This window comes from Neltuma alba, unplaced genomic scaffold, assembly GCF_004799145.2.
Source record: "Neltuma alba isolate B1F8T4 unplaced genomic scaffold, ASM479914v2 tig00001164_pilon, whole genome shotgun sequence".
NCBI lineage: Eukaryota > Viridiplantae > Streptophyta > Magnoliopsida > Fabales > Fabaceae > Neltuma > Neltuma alba.
In genome coordinates this window covers 26288-49473 of record NW_021632362.1, presented here as the reverse complement: position 1 = coordinate 49473, position 23186 = coordinate 26288, and the positions used below count along the sequence as shown (strand labels likewise).

Sequence of the window (23186 nt, the reverse complement as noted above, 5' to 3'; positions counted from 1 at the left end):
GGATATCTAACACAAAGAACAACAAAAACGAGCTCAAGTTAATAATGTCAATATAATAAGAACTGAAAAGAATCAACTCAAGTTTTTGAGCCTGACTCAAGAAAAAAGAAATTAAGTCAATCTAGACCTAATCACCTATCTAGCTTCCAAAAAAATTTAAACCGCTGTTATTTCCACTAGTAACATTGCCATTATTATCACTGTTAACATTCTTTGGTAGGGTAGAACCCATGATAGAAGTAATGGCCGCCGTTAAAGCTGCTGTGAGGTTAGGGTCAGCTGCTATAGCTGCACTCAATTGCAAGGGGTCTTTATTATTCATTTGAAGTCCTGAAAAATTTGATTGATTGTTGTTGTAAAGTGCTTGAGCCAACACCTGGGTAAAACCATTAGGGGAATTATTTGAGAAAGGCATTTGAAATTGGGTAGAAGGTTGTGTTGTTGGAGGAATGGTTAGATCCAATGTAACCGTTGGAAATGGAGCTGTGGCCGAGAGAGTTGCCATGTTACTTGAAGAACAAGGAAACAATGTCGTCCTTATCAAGAAGCTTCCATTCATTAAACCATCACTACTTGACATTGATCCTGAAAGCAACATCCTTGTCGCTGCTGCTGTTGTTTGTGCCATCGCCATTGCTGCTGGAGGCAGTGCATGGTTATGATTTCCTTCATATGTTGTTACCAAAATTGTTCGATCCTCTGCACACCTTTGCACCTGTAATTTTATCCCCAAGATTAATAAAATAGTGTTCTATTTTCTTTTACAAAGAAAATCTGAATTCGAATGAAATGAGAGTTTCAAGAATTAAATTATAAAATGCACAGGCAGTGAGACTCATATACATTGAAGATTATCTGATCTATTTGTAAGATAATACTACCTCCGATCCTAATTATAAGAGTCAGTTGACTAATTTGAGGAGATTAAAGAAGTAAGTTGAGTTAGTTATTTGTCCTAAATAGGTGTCGTCTTTCCTAAAATATTCTTGCTAATCAAGTGTATTGACTAGAACTATCATTGTTAGAAAGACTACTTTAGAAAAAAAAATGTATAAATATGAGAGACAAAGTGGATTGGGGTCTTATATTTAGAACTAAAATAAAAGTCAAACAGGGTCTTATATTAAGGACCGGAGGTAGTATGTAACAAATTTCTTATAACTATGAAGCATCAGTAACAAGAAATTATAGTTATGAGAACAAGTAATTACAGGAAGAAAAGATGCAGTCGTCCGTTTAATTAATCTGACTGAAAAATTCTGAATAATCATATACACTTGATTTGATTTGATCATATTTATGTTTTAAAAAATGCTGAAACCAAATTTGCCCACATTTAATTTATTTTAAATTTTGGGCTCATTGTTAATTCATTTTTGAATCTGTCCCTGGATTTGAAAGAAACTGAGTTGGGCACTTGCAATGGTTTATTAAAAGAAAATGGATAGATAAATACCTGTTTCCTGACAGGACAACCTGAAGCCATGGTGCAACGATAATAAGCTCGAGGGCATGGATTCCCTTTGGCCTTCTTCTGCCCATATTTTCTCCATTGACATCCATCAGTAATCTGATTATCGCATTATTTAATCAGCAGCTTATTAAATTCACAATAAAAAAATTAGCAAGTTCGTAAGAAAATAATCCAGACATAATGCTATATATACGACACACCATGGGTGCTTCTGATCGAGCTCTAACTGAAACTCTTGCCTTCTTCATGGTGGCTTCCAGCTGATCATCAACGTTTCTGGGAGGACTATACTTCTGATTAATTTTGTCAGCTTCTTGTTCACTTTCAGTTCCTTTGTTGAATTCCTTCTCATCAGAACCAATCTTGGCCCTACATTCCACTTCCAAGGGTGATCTTGATCTGTCATTGCTTCTCCTGACGGACGAAGAAAGCGAATGTTCATCACTATTAGCCTCACCATCATTGATTGAAGCTAATCCAAGATCTATAAATTGCCTTGACACTAATGTTCCTCTGTTACTATCTGTTTGTTTCTTTTCTTCTGAACTCGCATCAGGCACTTGGTTTTCTGGTTTCTCAGCGTCCTCCCTGCCCTTAAGAGACTCGATGAAGTCTGTATGCATCTTCAAGGCATTGTAATTAGTATTGACCTCATTTAGCATGTCTCTCAGCTTACTGTTCTCTCCCATCATCTGGTCTAACTCAGCGCGAAGAACAGCAACCTCATCAATCTGAAACATACACGTAAACGATATATTTAAACCCTAAAACAAAGAGCAAGAATCACCCAAAAGAAAAGGTCATTCAGTTCACTGTCACATCTAGGTTTCTCACCTCAATATTGGCTCGTTTCACGTTACCATTAGGATATATGGAAAATTCATCGTCCACCAAGGATTGGTCGGTGTTAGTGGTCAAGAGACTGAGACCAGTCTATATGACGGAACAAGAAGCAGAACCAGAGTGAATATGAAACATATATAGAGTTATAATAAGGTTAGATCAAGAAGAAGTGAGAATTAAGAACTCACGTTTACTTTGAATTCAAGAGGATGGGGAGGGGTAGAGAAATCATCGTTGGAAGATGAAGGCTTGAGATTGCTGTTACTGAAGAAGTCCATCTCTGCAGGGAAAGGGAGGGAAGAGTCCATGGGAGGTTGAAAGGCGTCTTCGAGAGGGAAAGAGTTGAGAACAATGGGATTGAAGAGGAAGGAGCTCCTCAAAGCTGGATCGGAATCAATGGAGAGTCCACCCCCTCTGGCCATGAGTTTCTATAGAGAGATGAAGAGAGAGAGAAGGGAAACAGATCGACGAAGACTAGGGAGAGAAGAGAAGTCTTGAAAAGTTAAGCAATGGACTCGGCATTAAAAATGGAGGAGCAAGTCCCATCAAGTGTTCCCAAGAAGAGGCTCAAGTGATTGTGACCTTGTTTGTGTCTTGCGTTGAACAGTCAAACCCTCCCCATGCCTCTCTTACACCCTTTTTTAATTTCTTTCTCAATTTCAATTCCTAGTCTTCCATTTCTTTTTAAAATGCTTTTCTTTGAAAGTTTGGTCAAAATAATATTTTAAAATTGGAGATTTTCAACAAGAAAACTTCTCTCTCTTTTTAATTAAAAAAAAATCCACAAATCAATTCGTTACACGTGTACTGAATTAAATGATTTCTGTTCTATTAATTTTAAACTTCAAAATATTTGGAAAAAAAATATGACTTTTAAATGTTCTAGTTATATTGTCTCATTTTTTTTTTTTTAATTGGCACAACACGTATGTTTTGAGAGAAACATATGTACTGCTTATTTATCATTTTTAATACTCTTTCAATTCTAAATATAAGATCTATTTTATAGTATAAATTATACTATAAGATGGGTCTTATATTTAGAGCTGAAGGAGTATTAAGAAATAATTTGATATTTAATTTAGCCTTAAATATAAGGTATCAATTCATTTTGTCTATTATTTTTATTTATTTTTTTAAGGATAGTCTTTGTAATAGTTACACTTATTAGTTCTACCTGATATACATGATTAATAAAGATGTTTTAAAAAAATAATACCTATTTATTTTACATAACTGATTTATCTTTTTTTAATCTACTTAAATTAATTAATAAAGAGTAATAATTAACAAGAGTGGGAAGGGGAAGGCGCGTGGGTCGTAGTCAACGGTTTCACAGGAAGCGGGGCCCATAACACTATAATTTTGGACTTTGGACGCGTGAGAAGTGTGGAATCGATTCGAGTTGAGCCGATCACATAAAAATCGCATCTGCGCTAAATGTTGTTACTACTAGCTCGTGTTGCTGTAATTAGTCTGTCCAAGTATTTTAAGTATCAGCAACCGCCGGTCAAAGTCAACCCTCCCCCTCCTCTCTTCTTCTTCCACGTCATCACCAACCCATTCTTCTCCCATTTTTCCGAAGATCTAGCCTTGCCGTATTATTATCTCCCATCCTAATTATAAAATCTCACTTATAATTTATAAATAAGATTTTATAATTAAAATTGAAGGTAACCTCATATATCTTTATCTCCGTCCACACATATTACACCTGTTTCTATATGGCTATTTTCTAGCTCTGTTATTAGCTGTAAAAACTTTTCCCTCCCTTATTTTCAAGCTTCTTAATTAAAATAAAATAAATGTGGCTTTACTCTTCCCCAAAAGAAGGAGTCTAGGCGGCTACATTTAAACAAGGTACTAAAACCAAAAAATTCAGTGTATTAAAATCAAACTGGTGGGGATTCAAATGTCATCGATTTAAATTGGACGAGGTCAATATCCATGGTGTGACCTAAAAATAATACTACTTCTGGTTCTTAATATAAAAAATAATTGATTAATTTAAGTAGATTAAAAAAACTAGTTAAGTTAGTTATTTATAATAAATATTATTTTTTCTAAAATATCCTTGTTAATCAAACGTGTTGGCTAGAACTATCATTATTATAAGGACTATTTTGAAAAAAGATGGATAAATATGATAGATAAAATAGATTTAGGTTTTATATTTAGGATTAAAATAAAAATCAAACGAGGTCTTATATTAAGGACTGGAGCTAGTAAAATCAAATTTAAATACATAAAAATAATATAACCCTAAAAATATTAGTATTTAAATAAAAATTATTACTACTACTACTATTTGTAACTAATTTGATGATTATTTTGCATTATTGTTCCTAATTTTTAATATTAATTGTTTCATGTCAAACATATCGTGCACACTGATTATATGAATCCAAACATATCATCTTACTTGTTAACCGTAGTTTCATAATTAATTGTGAGGAATTTAGTAAAAATAAGCGCAAATCAAGATCTATTACATATCTACCGGGAAGCTGCAAATGTTTTTTTATAATTTGTTTTTCATGAAATTGAAAAGCATATTTTAAAAAGGAAATTAAAACGTGATTCACATGTGTTAATAACACGTGTAGTCTGCCTACAAGAGATGCCTTTCACACTTTTCCTTCTAACCAGACAGAAGGACCAAGATATACGTTTACTTTTCTTTTTAAATTCCCCAGTGAACAAGTAAGGCACAAACTTCGACGTTTTCTAATACTTGTGTATATAAAGATAAGTAAGAATTAGGTATTTTCTTTCAAAAGGTGCTAATAATCAAGTGCTGTTGTCAAATTTCGCAAACCAAGATTTATATGAGATTTTTTTTGCTCAAAAGATTTATATGAGATTAAGGGTATGTTTGGCTCAATGAGAAGAAGGGGAGGGGAGGGATTTTAATGGAGGGAAGGGGAGGGGAGGAGAGTGGAAGGATTTAATATTATCTTGTTTGGATTTATAAAAAGAGAGGGGAGGGGAGGGAAAAATATTTTAATATAGATAATTTTGTTTTTATTTTATTTAAGATATGGGTATAATGGTCACAATATAAGAAAACATAGGCATAATAGTCACAATATAGCAAAATATAGGTATAATGGTCACAACATGACAAAATATTGCCCTTTCCCTCCAAATCCTCCCAATTTTGGAGGGGAGGGGAGGGAAAATTTTTTAAAATTTTCCCTCCCCTCCTAAAATTTGTGTGTTGCCAAACAAGGAGAAATGATTAAAATCCCTCCCCTTCCTTCCCCTCCCTCCCAAATCCCTCATACCAAACACACCCTAAGTAATTTATTTAAAAAGAGGTATTTAAATGAAACCAACCATGCTTTTTATTTTATGATATACGAAGTAAATATGTAAGAATAATTTTGTCATGACTAATGTGAAAGTACTTCTAAAATGTGTTTTTTGCATGTATCAAACCACCCTAAAATAGTAATGGTTATTCTTTCTTCTACCACTCCAAATCTTAATACTCCCCCGATCATATATTTAAGCTTCAAATAGCTGAATCATATTAAAAGAACTAACATTTAAAATTAGTTAAAAATAATAAATAGGTCAGAAATATAATTTTTAAAAAAAAATTTGTCCTTATTTATTAAAAGAGTAAGTGAGAGGGGTAATAAATAAGAAAGTGATGAAAGAGAATATACAAGGGTAACATTAATATGAGAGAGGGAACACTAAATGTAGTTAACTAAGGGCAAAATAGAAAAAAAAAAAAGGTAATAAATGCTAAAAAAGCTAAAAAAATGAAATTTATATTCCAAAAATAAAATTATATATAAGACTGAGGGAGTACAAGCCACTTGTGATATATGCGCATGTTGAGAAAAATGTAGTTATACTAAACGAATAGGCACTTTATTGCGGTGCGAGTGTTTCTTGGATCTCTCGTATTCTTCGTGAGACGCGTGAATACACGGGCTTGGGCGTAGTGTGTGTTGCGGGGAAGGGAAATGGACGAGACGTCTGAATCATAAGCTGACACGACATTATTGATTCATATGCAGCTCTACAAAGGAATGGCCACTGACTTTCGAATACTCTGGGGTCCTTTCTTGTTGCCAAATTAAATTAAAAGGCATCATCTTCCATTCACACGCACAAACACACCCTTGCCAGCTCTGTGCCACCCACGCCTCTTTGCGCTAATTGTTGTTCAAATTTGATCCAAGTTTGTGTTTTTTGAGGAGCCGTGATAACTGATTCAACAGCAGCAATTTTCAATGGATTTCACTTTTCATTGGCAGTATGTTGAAAGCAAGAGGAATCAGATATAGAGTGAGAGAGAGAGCAGAGGCAGAGCCTTTTGGCTTTTGTGGCGTTGGGGGCATCCTCAACAATGGTCGGCAATCACATTAATGTTGTTATACCGCGACTCTGCATTCTGGGACTACGCTCCTATGGTAACCGACATTGTTATAACTTTCGAGTCTCATGGTCTTCCCTCGTGGCCGATATTGCTGACTATTTCAAACATAAATAGTGTTATTGTTCTTCTTCTTCTTCTTTTTCAGGGTTCAAATATGAAATCACAAAAAGTTCAAAGAAATAACACGATTGTAAGGCTCACTTTGGTAGGAGGATGAGTGTCATTTATGGGAAAATTGGGAAAGGGGAGAAGACTTCCATGAAAAGTTCCTCCAGTGTTTTCAAATTAAACATTTAAAATCATAAGCACTATTTTAATATAAAGCATATGACTAATATTCTTAAAAGAAATGACATTTAAATATTTTAAAAAAAATATTTTTAAAAAATTGAAATTAAAAATATTTTAGGTCAAGAATAGATAAAATATTCAAAATATTTTATAACTTAGAATAAAATTAACAATATATTTTTTTTCCGTCTAGACAACAAATCATTCCCCTTCCTTGGGTGAGAATGGATTCCAAATTAACAAAATAATCCGCACCATAGAAGCATCATCAGAGATCAAATCATAACTACGAGTCTATGGGTAAAAGAAAGGTGTTTAAGGGGAGTGTTTGGCAGATCGAAGAAAAGTGATTCTAGGCCCAAATTATGGTTTGGGCTTATTTGAACACCTACATTTTTTTTCAAAACCTTAGTTTGGACCAAACCTAAGGTTTTGTCAGCCGAAACCAGAGAAGCAAAATGAATTTGCTTCTGGGCAAAATTTTGAAGACCATTGTGTGATGATTATTGCTATCAAATAATATATGACAAAAAACACCCCATATTCAATTATTCAATTATAAACTTCCTTCTGCCTGATCCTCCAAAAGTGTTTTAATAATATATTATTCAATTAATAATATATGAAAAAATAATCATTTTTCTATAAACAGATTTATTCTTATATTTTATAAATATATACACACATAGTAATTATTTATTAATTATATTTTCTTATATATTATTAATTATATTGGTAAAAAATATATTATTAACAAATTTATTTCTTTAAATTAAAATATATTATAAAATCTATTTTTTATGTAATTATCGTATTAACTTATACTTTTTTTTAGTAGTGTACATATATAAAAAGTGTTTCTGATAACAACTATCTAAACACTCACTTTCAGAATCACTTTTTCACAAAATCTATTTTTTCAAGATCCATTCTCAAAAATAACTTTTTTCTCAGAAACTATTATTTAAATTATGGTTTAGTTTTATCCAAATACCCCAAAGTAAAAATCAAATCATAACTTTAAAAATAATTTTATTATCCCCATTTATATAAAAGTCTTTTTTAAAAGTACTTTTAAGACAATCCAAACACTCCAGCGACAATTTGGAACAGTGTACGTTCAGCGAAAAACATAAATAATTTATATGATGCGCGTAAACTTCTAGAAACATTCTACAGAAATAACTTCCTTTTATTTTATATCTATAAACTGAGCTTAGTTCAGACAAAATATGTACGTGTGTGAATGCAATGAAACAACAGAGTGGGTCGGCTTTGTCCATGCAAGTTTACTTCTCTGAGGATATTTATTACCGCACTCCGCAAGTCTGAACAAATATCCATGGCATGCAGAGCCGAGAACAGGAACTACGCACAACGCCACAGGCACTAGCCAAGGCTATCTATCAACATAATTATCTGAGACACAGGCTGCTCAGAAATACTGCTAAATTTCTCAAAGACGCTTCCGTGCATGGGGAAACAACGCACGGATAACAAACACGCAAACTATAGAAAGTGTCAAGAGATAAAATATAGCACATGGCAGCCATATCCAGGTCATTTAGTTAGACAAATAACGAGTCATCCACGACTCGAAGCGAGACCAAGCCAGCTGAACTGCGGCTTCATCTTCATCAGGCAGTCCCATGCTCTTCCTCCTCTGGATCCCTTCTGGAGACCTGTTCATGAATGCATGTGCGTTGCCAGGATACAAGTGTACCTCGTATGGAACTCCAGAAGCCTTCAGTTTCTCCTCTAAGGCCTTGGCAGCCTGAGACATCAAATGATGACAGAAGACAGCATAAGTAGCTTGGATAGTTAATAGTTTTCCATTCCTTTGACCCTCAATTGTGAACATTCCCATTATACACCATCCTATATTTTATCGAATGCAATGATCTCTAAGTAGCGCTAGGTAAGCTAAAGCAATGGATGACAATACTCCCGGAAACAGAAGCAATACTACCTTTGGTCCTTAATATAAAATCTTATAATAAGGACCGGAGATAGTATCTAACAGAGGACATAGATAATCCCATACCGTGACATCCGAAAAGCCGACAAAATTATCCAGCTCCCCAAAGTGAGACTGAACAGGAACCTTGGCTTGGGAAGGGTCTGCAAGCTCTGAAGAAGGGACTCCATAGAAAGCTACAACAGCATCAACCTCTGGAACCAAAACAGAACCTGCAATAGAGAGAGCCCCACCCATGCAAAATCCAGTAACACCAGCCTGTGGCAATGATTTTACATTTCGTTTAAAAAAAGGTCTAGCTTCAATATAACCAGTATGTTAATTTAAAGTTTGTACTATAAAATGAAAGTAAAAAGCACTGATCAAATCATAACTTTAAGAAAAAAAGACAAACTAATGATTTGCTCGGTATTTGAAAATATGAGCATGTCAACAGTCAGATTTAAGACTTGTGACAGATTGTTCCCTACCCATAATTATTTAAGCCAGTAAATTTCTGTATAACAATATCAATACGATATTATGATCACTAAATTATTTTTTAAATTAACAAAGAAAAGAATGAGGCTTTGGAAGACCACAAGCGTAAATTGTTTAGAGGCTCAGCATTGCTGCCTTGTTGGATTTAAATGTAGGAAAATACAGATTTGGGATAAAGACATTGCAGTCTGCAGCATTAACAAGGCATTATTCTTAGAAACTTCACCCTTTTTAAGCAATACTTACAGCCCACAGCAGCTAACCATTCACTACTGTACAAGTCAAGTCATAAGTAAGACCCACAATAATCTGCTTTCGAGTCTTATGCCATGACTACTGCATGGACGGATGAAAACCTGAAGAACCTTCCCAAACTATGGAATCCACACGGCAGTAAAAGCACTAAGAAGTGACAAATTCTTCAGAACTGAAAATAAAAAGGTTGATAAAAAATTTATATTTACAGTAACCGTGGTTTCATAGATGGCCCAAGACAGGACATTTTTAAATAAATGAGCTTTTATCCGGACAAAACATGAACAGTGGCAAACCTTCCTTGAACCATTGGCTTTAAGCCAGTTGACTGAAGCACCGATATCCTTCACAGCACCTTGCCAATCAAGACCATCCATCAAATGCTGTGCTTCTGCAACATCCAGACCAACTTTTCCTCTGTAAAGACTGAAAAAGAAGGAAAAACCCCCCACAGGTCAATCCAAGTGCAACCTATAATATGAACTGATGCATAATGAAATTTTAAATCTTTAGTAAGCACCAACATCTTACTCTGGAATAAGAGCTTTGAATCCAGGACCAAGCTGAGAAATCTTCACAGCATGGTTCTTAATTTCATAGTCCACACCCCACCATTCTTGGAGCACAACAATTCCAGGAGCGTCTTCTTGGCCAACAACATAAGCATCGAATGTCTGATCATTGAAAGGAAAAAAAGAAAATGAAGTTCTACTGCATGTAAAATAACATAGCAAAACGTGATAGCATACCACAATAAAACTTTAGGTACGACACGATGACATTGGTTAAAAAGGAGTTTGATCTAAAGCACAACAGACCGCATTACAGCTAAAAAGCATAATTAAAAATTGGGCATGGGGTCTTATTAGCATAGCATATGAGATATCACCATCAGTTCCTACTCCGTTACTTACTTGATCAGCCCGAGTCGTTAAACAGAAACTCTTAGGTAAATATAGCCGTTTCCAAACAGAGAACACACTTAACACCAGGTAAATGGCATCAGTCAGTCATCTGACTAGGTTTAGAAACTACTTCCTCGATGTTCAATGGAGCAAAAGGAACAATTTCGTAGTAGTATTTTCTCATTCGAAGTTGGTCCACAGACAACCATATAGACGGAATGTGAATAACGTTGCAAATGGATGTACGCATACTAGTGATGGGGTCGTCTTGGCACACCGACATGCAAAATAATGTATTTTGACCGCTAAAAGAAAGCACGGCGACCTAGTACTAAAAGCCTAGAGTCACCAAGCCAAATTTTTATGGATCAGATTAATTCTCAATTCCCAACAGCACCCAGACTCAATAATATAAAGAGAAAAGAAAATGACAAAAAATATTTATCCATAGGCGTAAGCCAAACACTGAAAAGACAAATTTGGCCGCGATATAAGTCGGGCGATGAGTTCCGAATCTACCCAGAAAAAACAGTAAACAAGTCAAAGTCGTGAATGAAACACTCGAGAAACACAAACTGCGATAAATTAATAGAAATGAAAAAGAAATCAGGATGCAAACAAGAGAAAGAGCAAGAAAGACGAAAAGAAGGAGGGATACTCACAGTGTCGTCCCTCTGAATCTGAATTTTCTTGAAAGGGGAAGACGCAGAATCAGCCATGGAACGGACTGAGAAGCGGGAAACGAAGAGGGGAATGGAGCGGGAAACGGGGAATGGAGCGGGAGACTGGCGAGGGACTGCTCTGAGGACTCTGGAAGCAGCTACAACAGTGAACATTCCTCGCTGGGGTTTCACTCCACTGCATTCCCGGTCTCGCGCGCATGCTAGATTATTTATTAAGTGGGAGAATTATAACCAAATTTATAAATTAATTATTAAGGAAGCTTTTAAATATATCATACATATAACTTAAAATTTTCCGATAAACTAGTAAACATTTAATATTCACACAACACAAATTTATAATTAAAGTAAGTAACAAATATTTATCAATTTATTATATGATTTTTAAAATAAGAAACTGTCCACCCTTCATGTCTAATCTACGTTTCTACCATACAGGTAGGAGACGCTTATTGAATCTTCAGCATTTTTTTGGCTGATTTTTTCCCCCTATTGCTGATCAGGGTTTTAACTATCTCTTCTGCATGATGTAAGAATCTGAGAATTAAATACTAATATCCAGTTTTAATTATAAAATCTTATTTTTTATAAATAAAATTTATAGTTTATAAATAAGATTTTATAATTAAAATGTATCGCGTATTTTTTTTTGTTTTTTTTATGGGATTTTAACTCACGCGAGAGATTCCCACGCCGCCAATAACAACACTGCTGCGAGAAGAATATCACTGGTTACAAGGCCATTATCGAAGCCTTCACCTTTGGAAAACAAGAACGGACAAGATTAATTTGATTAGATTAAAAAAGTTAGATAAGTTAATTAATTATAAAAAATATGATATGTTTTTTTTTAAAACACTATAATCATCTTTCTTAATATCTTTCCTCACTCTTCTACTTGATTATAGTTGAGAGAGTATCCAAAAGGATAACTTAAAAAAATTGATAAATATAAAAAATATCTCTTATATTTATAACTAAAATCAACTTAATAATTAGGTTATATATTAAGGATGAAGGAGTATATTCTTTTTACCTTTCGGCTATCATCAGAATGCAGTACAAAATAATATTCGTAGTTCTTCTGATATTATCAATAATTAAATAAAAATGTTTTTCGCTTGATGACTCATTTATATTTTTTGTTAGCAAATTTTTAAAACGGGAAAACCATATCATAGATACCTCTACTTTTTCTCATTTTTAATTTGGTACCTATGTGTTTTTTCCTCTTGATTAACCATTTAATTTTTTTTAGTAACATTAGCTTTCCCCTTCTTCACTTTCCCCTGCTTCCTCGCGTTCCTCTGCGAATCATGCTTCACTTTCACTTGGTTTCTCTGCTTATGCACCAGATGGACTCCGGCCCTTGTCACAACCTGCCCAAGCCGCCTCCTCCAACGGTATATCTGCTTATGCATATTGTTAGCCATTTCACATACATAAGCTTGTAATATGTGGGGTTTTGATTATCGTGGCTTTTGTGGCTGGGTTATGTGAATAGGGTGTCGGAAATGGAACTTCCGGCGGTGGACATGTTCGTGACGACGGCGGACCCGGTGCTTGAACCACCCATCATAACCGTCAACACTGTGTTGTCTCTGCTAGCCCTGGATTATCCATCTCATAAGCTAGCTTGCTATGTTTCTGATGACGGGTGTTCCCCTCTCACCTTCCACGCCCTCGTTGAAGCCTGCAAATTTGCCCAGCTTTGGGTACCTTTCTGTAAAAAGCACCATGTTCAACTAAGAGCTCCTTTGAGATACTTCTCCCACTACAAAACACTCACTGGCGCAGAATCACCGGAGTTCAAACAAGAATGGTTGAGAATGAAGGTTAGTGGCTTAAGAACGAAAGGGTTAAGAGCTCATAAAGTGGAACGTTATAATATATCACTAGTGGCTCCCGTGCTTGGCATACGTGTAATTTAAGATTTAATTTCAATTTATTCTGTCTCTGATATTTATCTATTTAATATAATTAAAAAGAATATTTTATAAAAAATAACAACTATTTATTACAATAACTAACTCAATAAATTTTCTTAATATTTACAAATTAGTTTCATATTTCTTATGTTATAAAAAAAAGGTAGTACTTGTTAAAGTAATGTCGGCTCCAATCTGTCTCTCCATGATATGCACCAAGCACCGTATAAGTTCAATATCTGATAATCGAGATTATCGCATCGGAACCTTGGCCATAGCCAGAGCTGAGGGGGTGGGGTGGGATAAGAAATAGTGTAAGAGGACAAGGAAAGAGGTGGAAATAAATAAATAATAAAAATAATGGGCGTTATTTTTTGACAAAAAAATATCGACCTCAATATGATTAATTTAATATCAATATATGTAAATTTTATAATAGGATAAATAAACATCATGACATTTTTTTTGGACTGAATACACCATGACATATTTATCAAAGAATTGTGGGTAATATAGAGAAAATGTATTTAATGAAAAATTTAGAATGATCTATACTGTTGCTACTATTTCAGTGGTAAATGTGTACAAATACGCCTACGATAATATTTTGTTTGTTTGTGGGGAGCGGAGCAGGATGAGTATGAGGATCTTAGGCGCCGAATCGAACAAGGCCCGGCTCAGCTTGACGGAGACTTGGCAGATTTCTCGAATACAGAGAGGAGAAATCATCCAGCCATAATCAAGGTAGGTACTTGAGCTTTGTGTTTGCGAAAACATCTATATTTTGCTTTTAATAAATCATAATAATCGCGTTCCACAAAAGTTAAATAATAACCCATGCTAATCCAAAACACACACTTACTCCTTTTCAATTTGTAGGTTATATGGGAGAACAAGAAAATAACTTCAGATGGGTTGCCACACTTGATATACATATCGAGAGAGAAGCGCCCAAAGTATCCTCATCACTACAAAGCGGGTGCTATGAATACACTGGTAATTAAATTGCCATTGTCCTCTCCGTTATCTTCGATTTATTCACTAATAACACGTTAGACGTTCATTGATGCGGTTTTGTGATGGATACAGGCGAGAGTCTCTGGTTTGATGACCAATGCTCCCTACACTTTGAACCTTGATTGCGACATGTCTGTGAACAATCCAATGATTGCTCTCCATGCCATGTGCATTCTGTTGGATCCCAAGAGCCAAAAGGAAGTTGCTTTTGTTCAATGTCCCCAGCATTTCTGTGGTGCGTTAAAGGACGACCCTTTCGGAAACCAGATGGTGGTTTTGTACAAGGTGCGTCCAACTTCAATCAAATATCAAAGCTACCCACCAACATTATAGTCTTCCGACTTTCTTAATTACCATCCATCTGTCTTATAATTTACATGTTTTCTCGTTTTCTACTTTTTAACTTATACAGTACATGGGGGTGGATTGGGAGGAATCCAAGGACCTTTCTATGCGGGAACAAATGCCTTCCATAGAAGGAAAGTACTATATGGTCTTTCTCCAGAAGACGTAGAAACTGGTACTAGTGAAACATTCATTAAATTAGAAGATGATATCTTCATTATATTTAGAACATACTATAGATATATAGCCGGATAATATAAATGATCGATTGATGGTTTTTGAGAAGTTTATAAGCCATGTTATGTTGTACGTATCTAATAATAAATACAACTTTTAAGCATTCCTAAAAAGCTAAGGAAAGATTCATTTCCTACAATGGCTGTTTGCAGGAAACATTTCAGATGAGGAGTTGGCTCAAATGTTTGGAGGTTCAAAGGAGTTGGTGAAATCAGTTGCTCTCACTTTCAAGGACAAAACATATTCTCCTAATCCAAATGTTTCAAAATCTCTTGAGGAAGCCCACCAGGTCGCTTCTTGTGGATATGAATATGGCAGTGGCTGGGGTAAACAGGTCTGCAACATAAACTAAATATATAATAAACTTTTACGCAACTAAATACATGAGTTAGTCCCTTAACTGAAATCTAACTTTCCTCTTAACGTATCCTTCTAAAATTATAAACGTTCAATCTAACAAAGTGTTATATCTTGTCCTTCACATTGATTGTGGAAACATATCTGAATATTTGCAGGTGGGTTGGATGTATGGATCAATGACCGAAGATGTGCTTACTGGACTGACAATCCATACGAAGGGTTGGAGATCAGAAACGTGTACGCCAGACCCAACTGCATTTTCGGGGTGTGCCCCAGAAGGTGGGCCTGGTTCACTGACACAACAAAAAAGATGGGGCATAGGCCTCCTTGAAATCCTTTTCACTAAGCACTGTCCAATTCTGGGCATAATTTTTGGCAAGCTACAGTTTAGAGAGGCCATGGCGTATTTGTGGAGCACTACCTGGGCTGCTCGCAGTGTGCCTGAGTTGTGCTATGCTATTCTTCCTGTTTATTGCATCATTACCAACTCCACTTTCTTCCCCAGGGTGAGCACACATGAACGAGCCCACCCTATTATCGTACTTCTGCGAAGCTTAGACTTCAAATGAATTTATGTTTTTTGTTAATTTGTTCAAATGACTATTAGGGACAAGGCATCTGGATTCATGTTGCGCTGTTTGTTGTTTACAACACACACACTTTATCGGAGTACATTGCGACTGGACTGTCACTGAGAGCATGGTGGAACAACCAAAGAATGTCGAGAATAGTAGCCATGCTGCTTGGCCTTTTTCTGTTTTGAGCGTGATACTGAAGCTCCTGGGAATATCTGACACAGTATTTGTAGTGACACAGAAAGAGCAATCCGGTTCTAGTGATGATGAAGATGCCGGTAGATTCACGTTCAATACTTCTCCAATGTTCATACCAGGCACCAGCGTTTTGCTTCTGCAATTAATAGCTTTGGCCATAAAGCTGTTAAGGTTGCAACCAGCAGCGCAGGGTGGGGATGGCTCAGGCGGAGGCGAGCTCTTCTGTGTGTCATATATCATACTGTGTTATTGGCCATTTTTAAAAGGGCTATCTGAGAAAGGAAAACATGGGATTCCCTTGTCCACTGTGTTCAGGTCAGCAGGATTGTCCTTCGTTTTCGTGCACCTTTGTAGAAGGTACCATTAAGGGTTCATGATGCTTCTCTGGTCTTGAATTTTCTAATATTTTTGTCCTTTCTAGTTGTGTGTAATTTTTTATCTTTAACTGTTTCCTTCGAGGCTGGAACCTTGTTATCTGTGAGTGTATCTTGTAATTACTTTGTCTTTGCAAAATAATTTGTTGGCTTTGTTCGCCCTTGTGCAATATTGTTATGATTTTTTCTCTGTTAATTCCTTCAATGAGAGGGAGGTTACCTTTGTGGACCATACATGGAAAAAAAAAAAGCTAAGGACGATTGCAGGCGAGCAGGAGCTCACCGAGAAAAAAGAAAAATAATGTGTGGGGCAAAGTTGGAGAATATTCGGCACGTGGTAGCTGGCAAATATATATATATATATATATATTCGGGACGTGGTAATGATATTAATTCAATATATGGCTATATGCAGTCAAACATACGATGTGGAAAATAATGCCCATTGGCCAGTGAGAAAACAAAACCAAAATGAAATTGTCGCAAAGGCACTAGAATCCAAATGAATGTCAGTAGCATAGCAAAGGTGTCTCGGTACCTCAGCGAAATCCTAATGCGATGCAATTTCCTTCGTGTCCATCTTTCACGGGCCATTGCAGCCTCAAGACATTATGACGACGGCTTCAATTATTTAGATTCTGATTTGAAGGCTGTAGAAAATAGGCAGTAAAGGACAAAAACCGCACAAGAACCTCCAAAGCTAAGGTATCGTGTCCTGCCTTGGTAGGCTGTGCGCGCGCGTGCAGAGTCATACACGATGCTATAAGATTACCGTTATAAACCCGTGATTATATGAATTCAATAGAACAAAATATAAAGGTAAAAAAAAAGAAACAAAATACAAGTTTCTAAAACTCATTTCACCAATAATCGATAACGTAGGCGACTGGACCACACTACCGGAGATTTCTATCTTGTCAAGCAGACACCGCCTTGCCTGCAATATATAAACAAGACGTTGCAGTTTTGGCTGTAACAAATGGTAGATCGGTGCAAAGCGTTGAAAGATTCAATGGAGGACCGCCTTTATGAAAAGATTGGGGTGAAACGAACTTTTCAAAGGATAATGGATAGCTTCATCTTACTCCTCCTTCTCTTGCTTCTTGGCCACAGAATCATCTCCCTCACCTACCACTTCAATTTTCCTTGCTTTCTTGCCTTCTTATGCGAATCATGGTTCACCTACACTTGGTTTATTATTCTCAGCACCAAGTGGACCCCTGCACGCGTCATCACCAACCTCGATTCTCTCACTCGACGGTACACTACTCCACTTACAACTTATTGCACGTTCTGTATATGAATAAGTGATCGCTGTTTTATCATGAGTCTGTGTTTTTTCAAGAACAGGGTAGTAGATCTTCCGGCGGTGGACCTGCTGGTGACAACGGCGGACCCAGTGCTGGAACCACCCATCATCACCGTGAACACTGTGCTGTCTCTGTTAGCACTGGATTACCCACCTCACAAGCTCGCTTGTTATGTGTCCGATGATGGGTGTTCCCCTGTTACACTCTATGCACTGATCGAAGCCTCTCGATTTGCTAAGCTCTGGGTGCCTTTCTGTAAGAAACACAACGTCCAACTCAGAGCTCCTCTTATGTTCTTTTCTGATGAGCCCACTGGTGCCCAAAGACGACACTCACAAGAATTCACACAAGATTCCCTACGGATGAGGGTAAAGTGCTGAAATGGTTATTTCGTGGTCAAGTGTTAGAAAAATGATGAATAATGATTTTGTTTGCTGGGTTTTGCAGGAAGAGTATGAAAAACTAAGCCGCAAAATTGAAGATGTGAGCGGGAAACCAGAGCAAATTAAGCTTGAGGGAGAGTTTGTAGCTTTCAGGAATGCAGAGCGGAGAAATCACGAAGCCATAATTAAGGTATCTAGACCTTCTAGTATATCATTGTCGAGCCGTTTCGGTTGTTTGGTGATGCTCATGTGTGACTGACGATTCTTGATAAGGAACATAATATTAATGGGGGCCTGGGTCCAACATTTCGCATCACACAAATTTAGTGTTATATGTAAGCGTCATTTATGAGGTTGGTATAGTTATGTGTTCACAATGACAAATGAAGGAAACGTTATCAGATAAAACTAAATAGTGTTTTCCTCAAAGACTAACTTATTTTAATATACTGAGCCTTGGAATGGTTCGTACCCGAGCAGGTTTCATATATGGCATGCATATGCGAACCAATTTTAGTTCACAACGGGAACTTGTTTTTCATGAGTACCAGGTTATTATTTGGGAGAACAAGGAAGGCCAATCTGATGGATTGCCCAACCTAATCTACGTATCAAGAGAGAAGAGATCACAGCACCATCATCACCACAAAGCTGGTGCGATGAATGTTTTGGTAATACATTTTTCTTTTCTTTTAATACGTTGGCATTTTTATTCTGTCTTGTAAAATTACATATCCATAAACAACCTCAAATAAATTTGTATTTCTCCTACCATGAAAAGGTGTAATATGATGATTATCATGTGCAGACCAGAGTGTCAGGATTGATGAGCAACGCTCCCTTCATGCTGAATTTAGACTGTGACATGATGGTGAACAATCCAAAGATTGTTCAGCACGCCATGTGTATTCTTCTGGATCCAAAGGCCCATAAAGAAGTTGCCTTTGTTCAATGTTTTCAGCAGTTCCACGACGGCTTAAAAGATGATCCCTTCGGAAACCAGTTCGTGGCTGTTTTTATGGTGTGTAAAGAAGAAGAAGCATAAGTTCTGTCTACATTTAGAACCAAGTAGCACGGATGAATTTAACAGTAATTTTTCTGTCTTGTTGTCTTTGAAGTGCAGTACATTGTAGTTGGTATAGCAGGGCTTCAAGGACCCTTTTACTGTGGAACCAATTGCTTCCATAGAAGAAAAGTTATTTACGGCCGTCACCCTGATGACACCCAACTTGAAAATCAAGGTCGTCATTTGAACTATAGGATATATCTTCACATAATTTGTACACCGATCTACATATTCATAATAGTAGTTGCCGTAATTCCTACCAACCTCTAACAAAGAAACATTAAAATGCCATTGTTTTGCATCTTTTTTTGCAGAAAAATTGTCAGACAAGGAACTGCAACAGAAGTTCGGAAGTTCGAAGGAATTTGTTACATTGGCAGCCCAAGCTTGGGAAGACAACACATACTCTAGTTGTAGTAATGTCATTACTCCTTCCACGTCTCTAGAGGCTGCAATCCAAGTTTCTAGTTGTGAATATGAATATGGTACTGCTTGGGGTAAACAGGTCAGTATCAACTTCATCAATTAAAGCATATTATAAATACTCCTAATTAACTTAATTTCAATTGCCACATAAGAAGCTTTCAACACAGAAAAAGGTTGAAATTTTCTTCTGAGCATCACATAATTATCATCTCAGAAGAATCATACTCTGCATTGTGACTAAATTATTTGGAAATTCAGGTGGGATGGTTATATGGGTCATTGGCAGAGGATCAACAAACTGGATTGAGCATCCATAGAAGAGGTTGGAGGTCAGAGTGCTGCACACCTGAGCCTATTGCTTTCATAGGTTGTGCCCCTGGAGATTTCATATCCTCAATGGTACAACAAAAGAGATGGGCTTCCGGCCTGCTTAGAGTCTTTTTGGGCCCCCAAAGTCCCTACTTGGGCCTCCTCTTCGGTAAGCTGCAACTCAGGCAGTGCTGGGCCTATTTATATCTTATCCACTGGGGCCTCCACGCCTTCCCTGAAACTTGCTATGCGGCTTTGCCGGCGTATTGCCTCATAACCAACTCCTCTTTTTTACCCAAGGTCAGCTTTTCAACACTAACTACCAAACATTTTAGTATTTCTCAATTTCAAGGAATAATTAAGCAGGTTCATATTAAATTTTCAGGAACCTTGGTTGTGGATTTCTGTTTCAGTTTTCGTGATATACCATATTTATAGTCTAATAGAATACTTGGCAATCGGGTTATCAGTCCGAACATGGCGGAACAATCAGAGAATGAGAAGAGTAATGGCCATGACTGCTTGGTTTGTGGGTTCTCTAAGTGCCATATTTGAGATGTTGGGGGCTTCTAACACAGTGTTTGACATAACACAGAAGGAGCCACCAACTTGTTCTGGTTCTGATACAAACGCGGGAAGGTTCATCTTCGACGAGTCTCCAATGTTTGTGCCAGGAACCACTATGTTGCTGGTTCAACTCACTGCTTTGGCGGTGAAATTATTGAGGTTGGATCCATCGGTAGAGAAGAATGGGAATGGGAGTGGGGTTGGGGAGGTATTGTGCAGTGTGTACTTGGTGGTTTGCTTGTGGCCCTTCTTGAAAGGGCTATTTGGTAAAGCACAATATGGGATTCCCATGTCAACAATCCTTAAGTCAGCTATTCTGGCTTTTCTCTTCGTGCACTGTTCTATAAGTGGCACTGCCACCATCAATTAATGTGTTGGTCCATTGACAATCTCTTGTTTATGTTATACTTCCTTCTTGAGGTTCAACTCACAGGTCTGTTTGTGAAATTTTGGAGGTCATTGGAAGCAGTGAAGAGAGAGAATTGGAAATGGAGAGCGTTGTTTTGTCGTTCGTACAGGGTGGTGTGTTACTGGCCTTTTCTGAAAGGAGAAAATATGGAACTCGGGCCGTGTTCTTTGTGGTGCTTTGTACTTCTATCATCACTACTTTATGTGTTGCTGATCCCTCTTATTCATCTCAATCTCCTCTCTCATGTCTGCACTTTCATTTTTTTAGCAGCATATTATATTTTACTTCATAAAAACTAAAGCTCCTTTTGATTCGATTTTGGATCTCATCTGCTTGGCAATGCAAGGCAATGCTACGTAATAGAATTTTAATCATTATGGATCTTAATTAGTGTGCTTGGTAATGAAGATTGATACGGTGGGGGACAGAATCACAGGGTGCAGGATTTTGAATGGGGGCAATCGATGGCCAGCCACTGGGGGTGGGAGCTTCTAGGCATAACCCCAAAAGATATCAAGAGATGGAAATGGCGAGTCGTTTAAATAGAAAATGTCTTAACCAAGGATTCGTTCGGAATTCGGATTAACAATGATTCTGAAAACAATAAGAATTTATGATTTTGAAAAATCAAATTAATTTTGATAACTTTAAATTTAACATATTGAATCAGCTGATTTTTAATTGAATAATCAGGCTAGAAATTAATTTATTAGTTTTCTTGTCTGAATCAATTTATCAAAAATTAATTACTGATTCAATCCCTTTCATTTTTTTTGTCAGTCATTTTTCAGAAATTTTTTCTATAATTTAAAGTATAAGTTATTTTGCAAGAATTTTTCAAATAATAATTACATCATTAAAACAAAAGTCCTTCTCTTCAATTTACAATGAAATAATGGAGAGTATACATATTTTTAATGAGGAGCATTATTTAATAATTTTCATAACTTAACATTTGTTAATGAACTAGTTATAAGTCAGAGATAATTATAGGTATGGACCGAATTCACAAATCTTTTATTTATAAAAATGATTAATAATGAGTCGGCACTTGTAGCCCAGTCTTAAGTGTGAAGTTGCAACTTTAAACGGAAATAATGCAATGGATACGTGAGTTATTAGGGGGGGGGGGGGGAATGGCAGTAAACACTTATGGTTACATTGAACTTGTGTTGTGTTGTTTGATTGGTAAGCAGTATTGGCTAAAGTACATATTTAGTTTTTTAACTTTGTATAAGGTTTTAATTTTATCCCTTAAGTTTAAAAAATACACTTTTAGTTTTTTAACTCTGAAATTTTTTTTTCAAAAAATGATGACATTAAAATCTTAAATGTTGATAAAATATTCTTAAATGCTAACATATTAAGTTTAATTTTCAAAACATCCATGATTGTTACAAAAAATCATCATTAAAACCTAATGATTTTAAGATTAAAAGACTAAATGCATATTTTTCAAAGTTAGGGAATCAAATTGAAACATTGTACAAAGTTAAAGGATTAAATGTATACTTTAGCCAACAGTATTAAATATTTCGTTAGTTATAAATTTGTATTTATGTAAATAGTAAATACTCCTAATTCAACTAATAAATTTGTGTCATATGTATATATGACGTAAATTTGATGAGCTCCGTAATAATGACAGACAAAGAGTCGGTTCTTGGATCCAATCCCGGAACATATATAATGTAATCCTAAGTCTATTGATCGCACAACATTTACATGGAAATGCTTATTGCTGATCGAAGACTAAGCACACTTGTTGCATATGTTAGATAGAATGACTAGTTAATAAAATGATCACACCGTTTTCACACAACAAGGAAAAAATATACTACCTCTGGTCCTTATTATAAGATCTTATTTGACTTTTTGTTTGGTCCTAATTATAAGACCCCAATCTATTTTGTCTCTCATATTTATACATTTTTTTCAAGATAATCCTTCTAATAATGATAGTTCTAGCCAATATACTTAATTAGTAAGGATATTTTAGGAATGACAACACTTATTTATTACAAATAACTAACTTAACTTACTTCCTTAATCTCCTCAAATAAGTCAACTGGATCTTATAATTAGGACCGGAGGTAGTATATATATATATATATATATAATGACATGGTAAGAAGCACTGAGAAGGAAAATTTAAAATATTCAGATTTGCTTCTTCTTTTTGGCTAGAAAGTGGCACTGTTGCCCCGTGATCCCATGATATTTATACGTATTCCCTCTAGTACTTGGCATAAAATTTTAACATACTTTTTCTTTCAAGTTTATAATTTTCTTTCTTGAACTATCCTTATTATGACATATATATTAAAGGAAAATTTTTGTCAATAAGATATTTTTCAATTCAATAGCTATTGACCAT

General features: G+C 36.0%; 3 protein-coding genes across 3 annotated transcripts in view; 1 reads left to right on the top strand and 2 right to left on the bottom strand.

Annotated features, from left to right (window-relative positions):
• Positions 1–16: 16 nt before the first annotated feature.
• On the bottom strand, positions 17–2739 carry LOC114752528 (probable WRKY transcription factor 31). Its single transcript, XM_028941273.1, has 5 exons — positions 2506–2739; positions 2309–2407; positions 1675–2205; positions 1457–1570; positions 17–715 (listed from the first exon to the last, which is right to left on the bottom strand). Exons 1-5 carry the CDS (start codon positions 2737–2739, stop codon positions 140–142), a joined length of 1554 nt encoding a protein of 517 aa, XP_028797106.1. The 3' UTR covers positions 17–139.
• A 5539-nt stretch (positions 2740–8278) lies between these two features.
• The window catches only part of LOC114752588 (protein usf-like), a 29843-nt gene continuing 14935 nt past the window's right edge, over positions 8279–23186 (bottom strand). The window contains exons 3-7 of the mRNA XM_028941346.1: positions 11285–11488; positions 10249–10391; positions 10014–10143; positions 9049–9240; positions 8279–8778 (exon numbers count right to left, since the gene is read on the bottom strand). Coding sequence (XP_028797179.1) covers positions 8569–8778; positions 9049–9240; positions 10014–10143; positions 10249–10391; positions 11285–11488 — 879 coding nt within the window. The 3' untranslated portion in view covers positions 8279–8568. The remainder of the gene's footprint in view (positions 8779–9048; positions 9241–10013; positions 10144–10248; positions 10392–11284; positions 11489–23186) is intronic.
• Positions 17345–21137, top strand: LOC114752575 (cellulose synthase-like protein H1). The gene is made up of 9 exons (XM_028941321.1): positions 17345–17599; positions 17690–18017; positions 18097–18222; positions 18584–18703; positions 18841–19053; positions 19156–19273; positions 19413–19603; positions 19783–20133; positions 20219–21137. The coding sequence occupies exons 1-9, from the start codon at positions 17352–17354 to the stop codon at positions 20768–20770; spliced, it is 2247 nt and encodes a 748-aa protein (XP_028797154.1). The 5' UTR covers positions 17345–17351; the 3' UTR covers positions 20771–21137.

Bases quoted from the DNA above. Each gene is read 5' to 3' on its own strand.
- LOC114752528 (XM_028941273.1), bottom strand. From the start codon at position 2,739: ATGGCCAGAGGGGGTGGACTCTCCATTGATTCCGATCCAGCTTTGAGG. The intron at 2,408-2,505 runs GTGAGTTCTTAA...TCCGTCATATAG, and splicing joins CTCTTGAATTCAAAGTAAAC to ACTGGTCTCAGTCTCTTGAC. The intron at 1,571-1,674 runs GTGTGTCGTATA...TGCGATAATCAG, and splicing joins CTCGATCAGAAGCACCCATG to ATTACTGATGGATGTCAATG.
- LOC114752575 (XM_028941321.1), top strand. From the start codon at position 17,352: ATGGAGGACCGCCTTTATGAAAAGATTGGGGTGAAACGAACTTTTCAA. The intron at 17,600-17,689 runs GTACACTACTCC...TTTCAAGAACAG, and splicing joins CTCGATTCTCTCACTCGACG to GGTAGTAGATCTTCCGGCGG. The intron at 19,604-19,782 runs GTCAGTATCAAC...TTGGAAATTCAG, and splicing joins GTACTGCTTGGGGTAAACAG to GTGGGATGGTTATATGGGTC.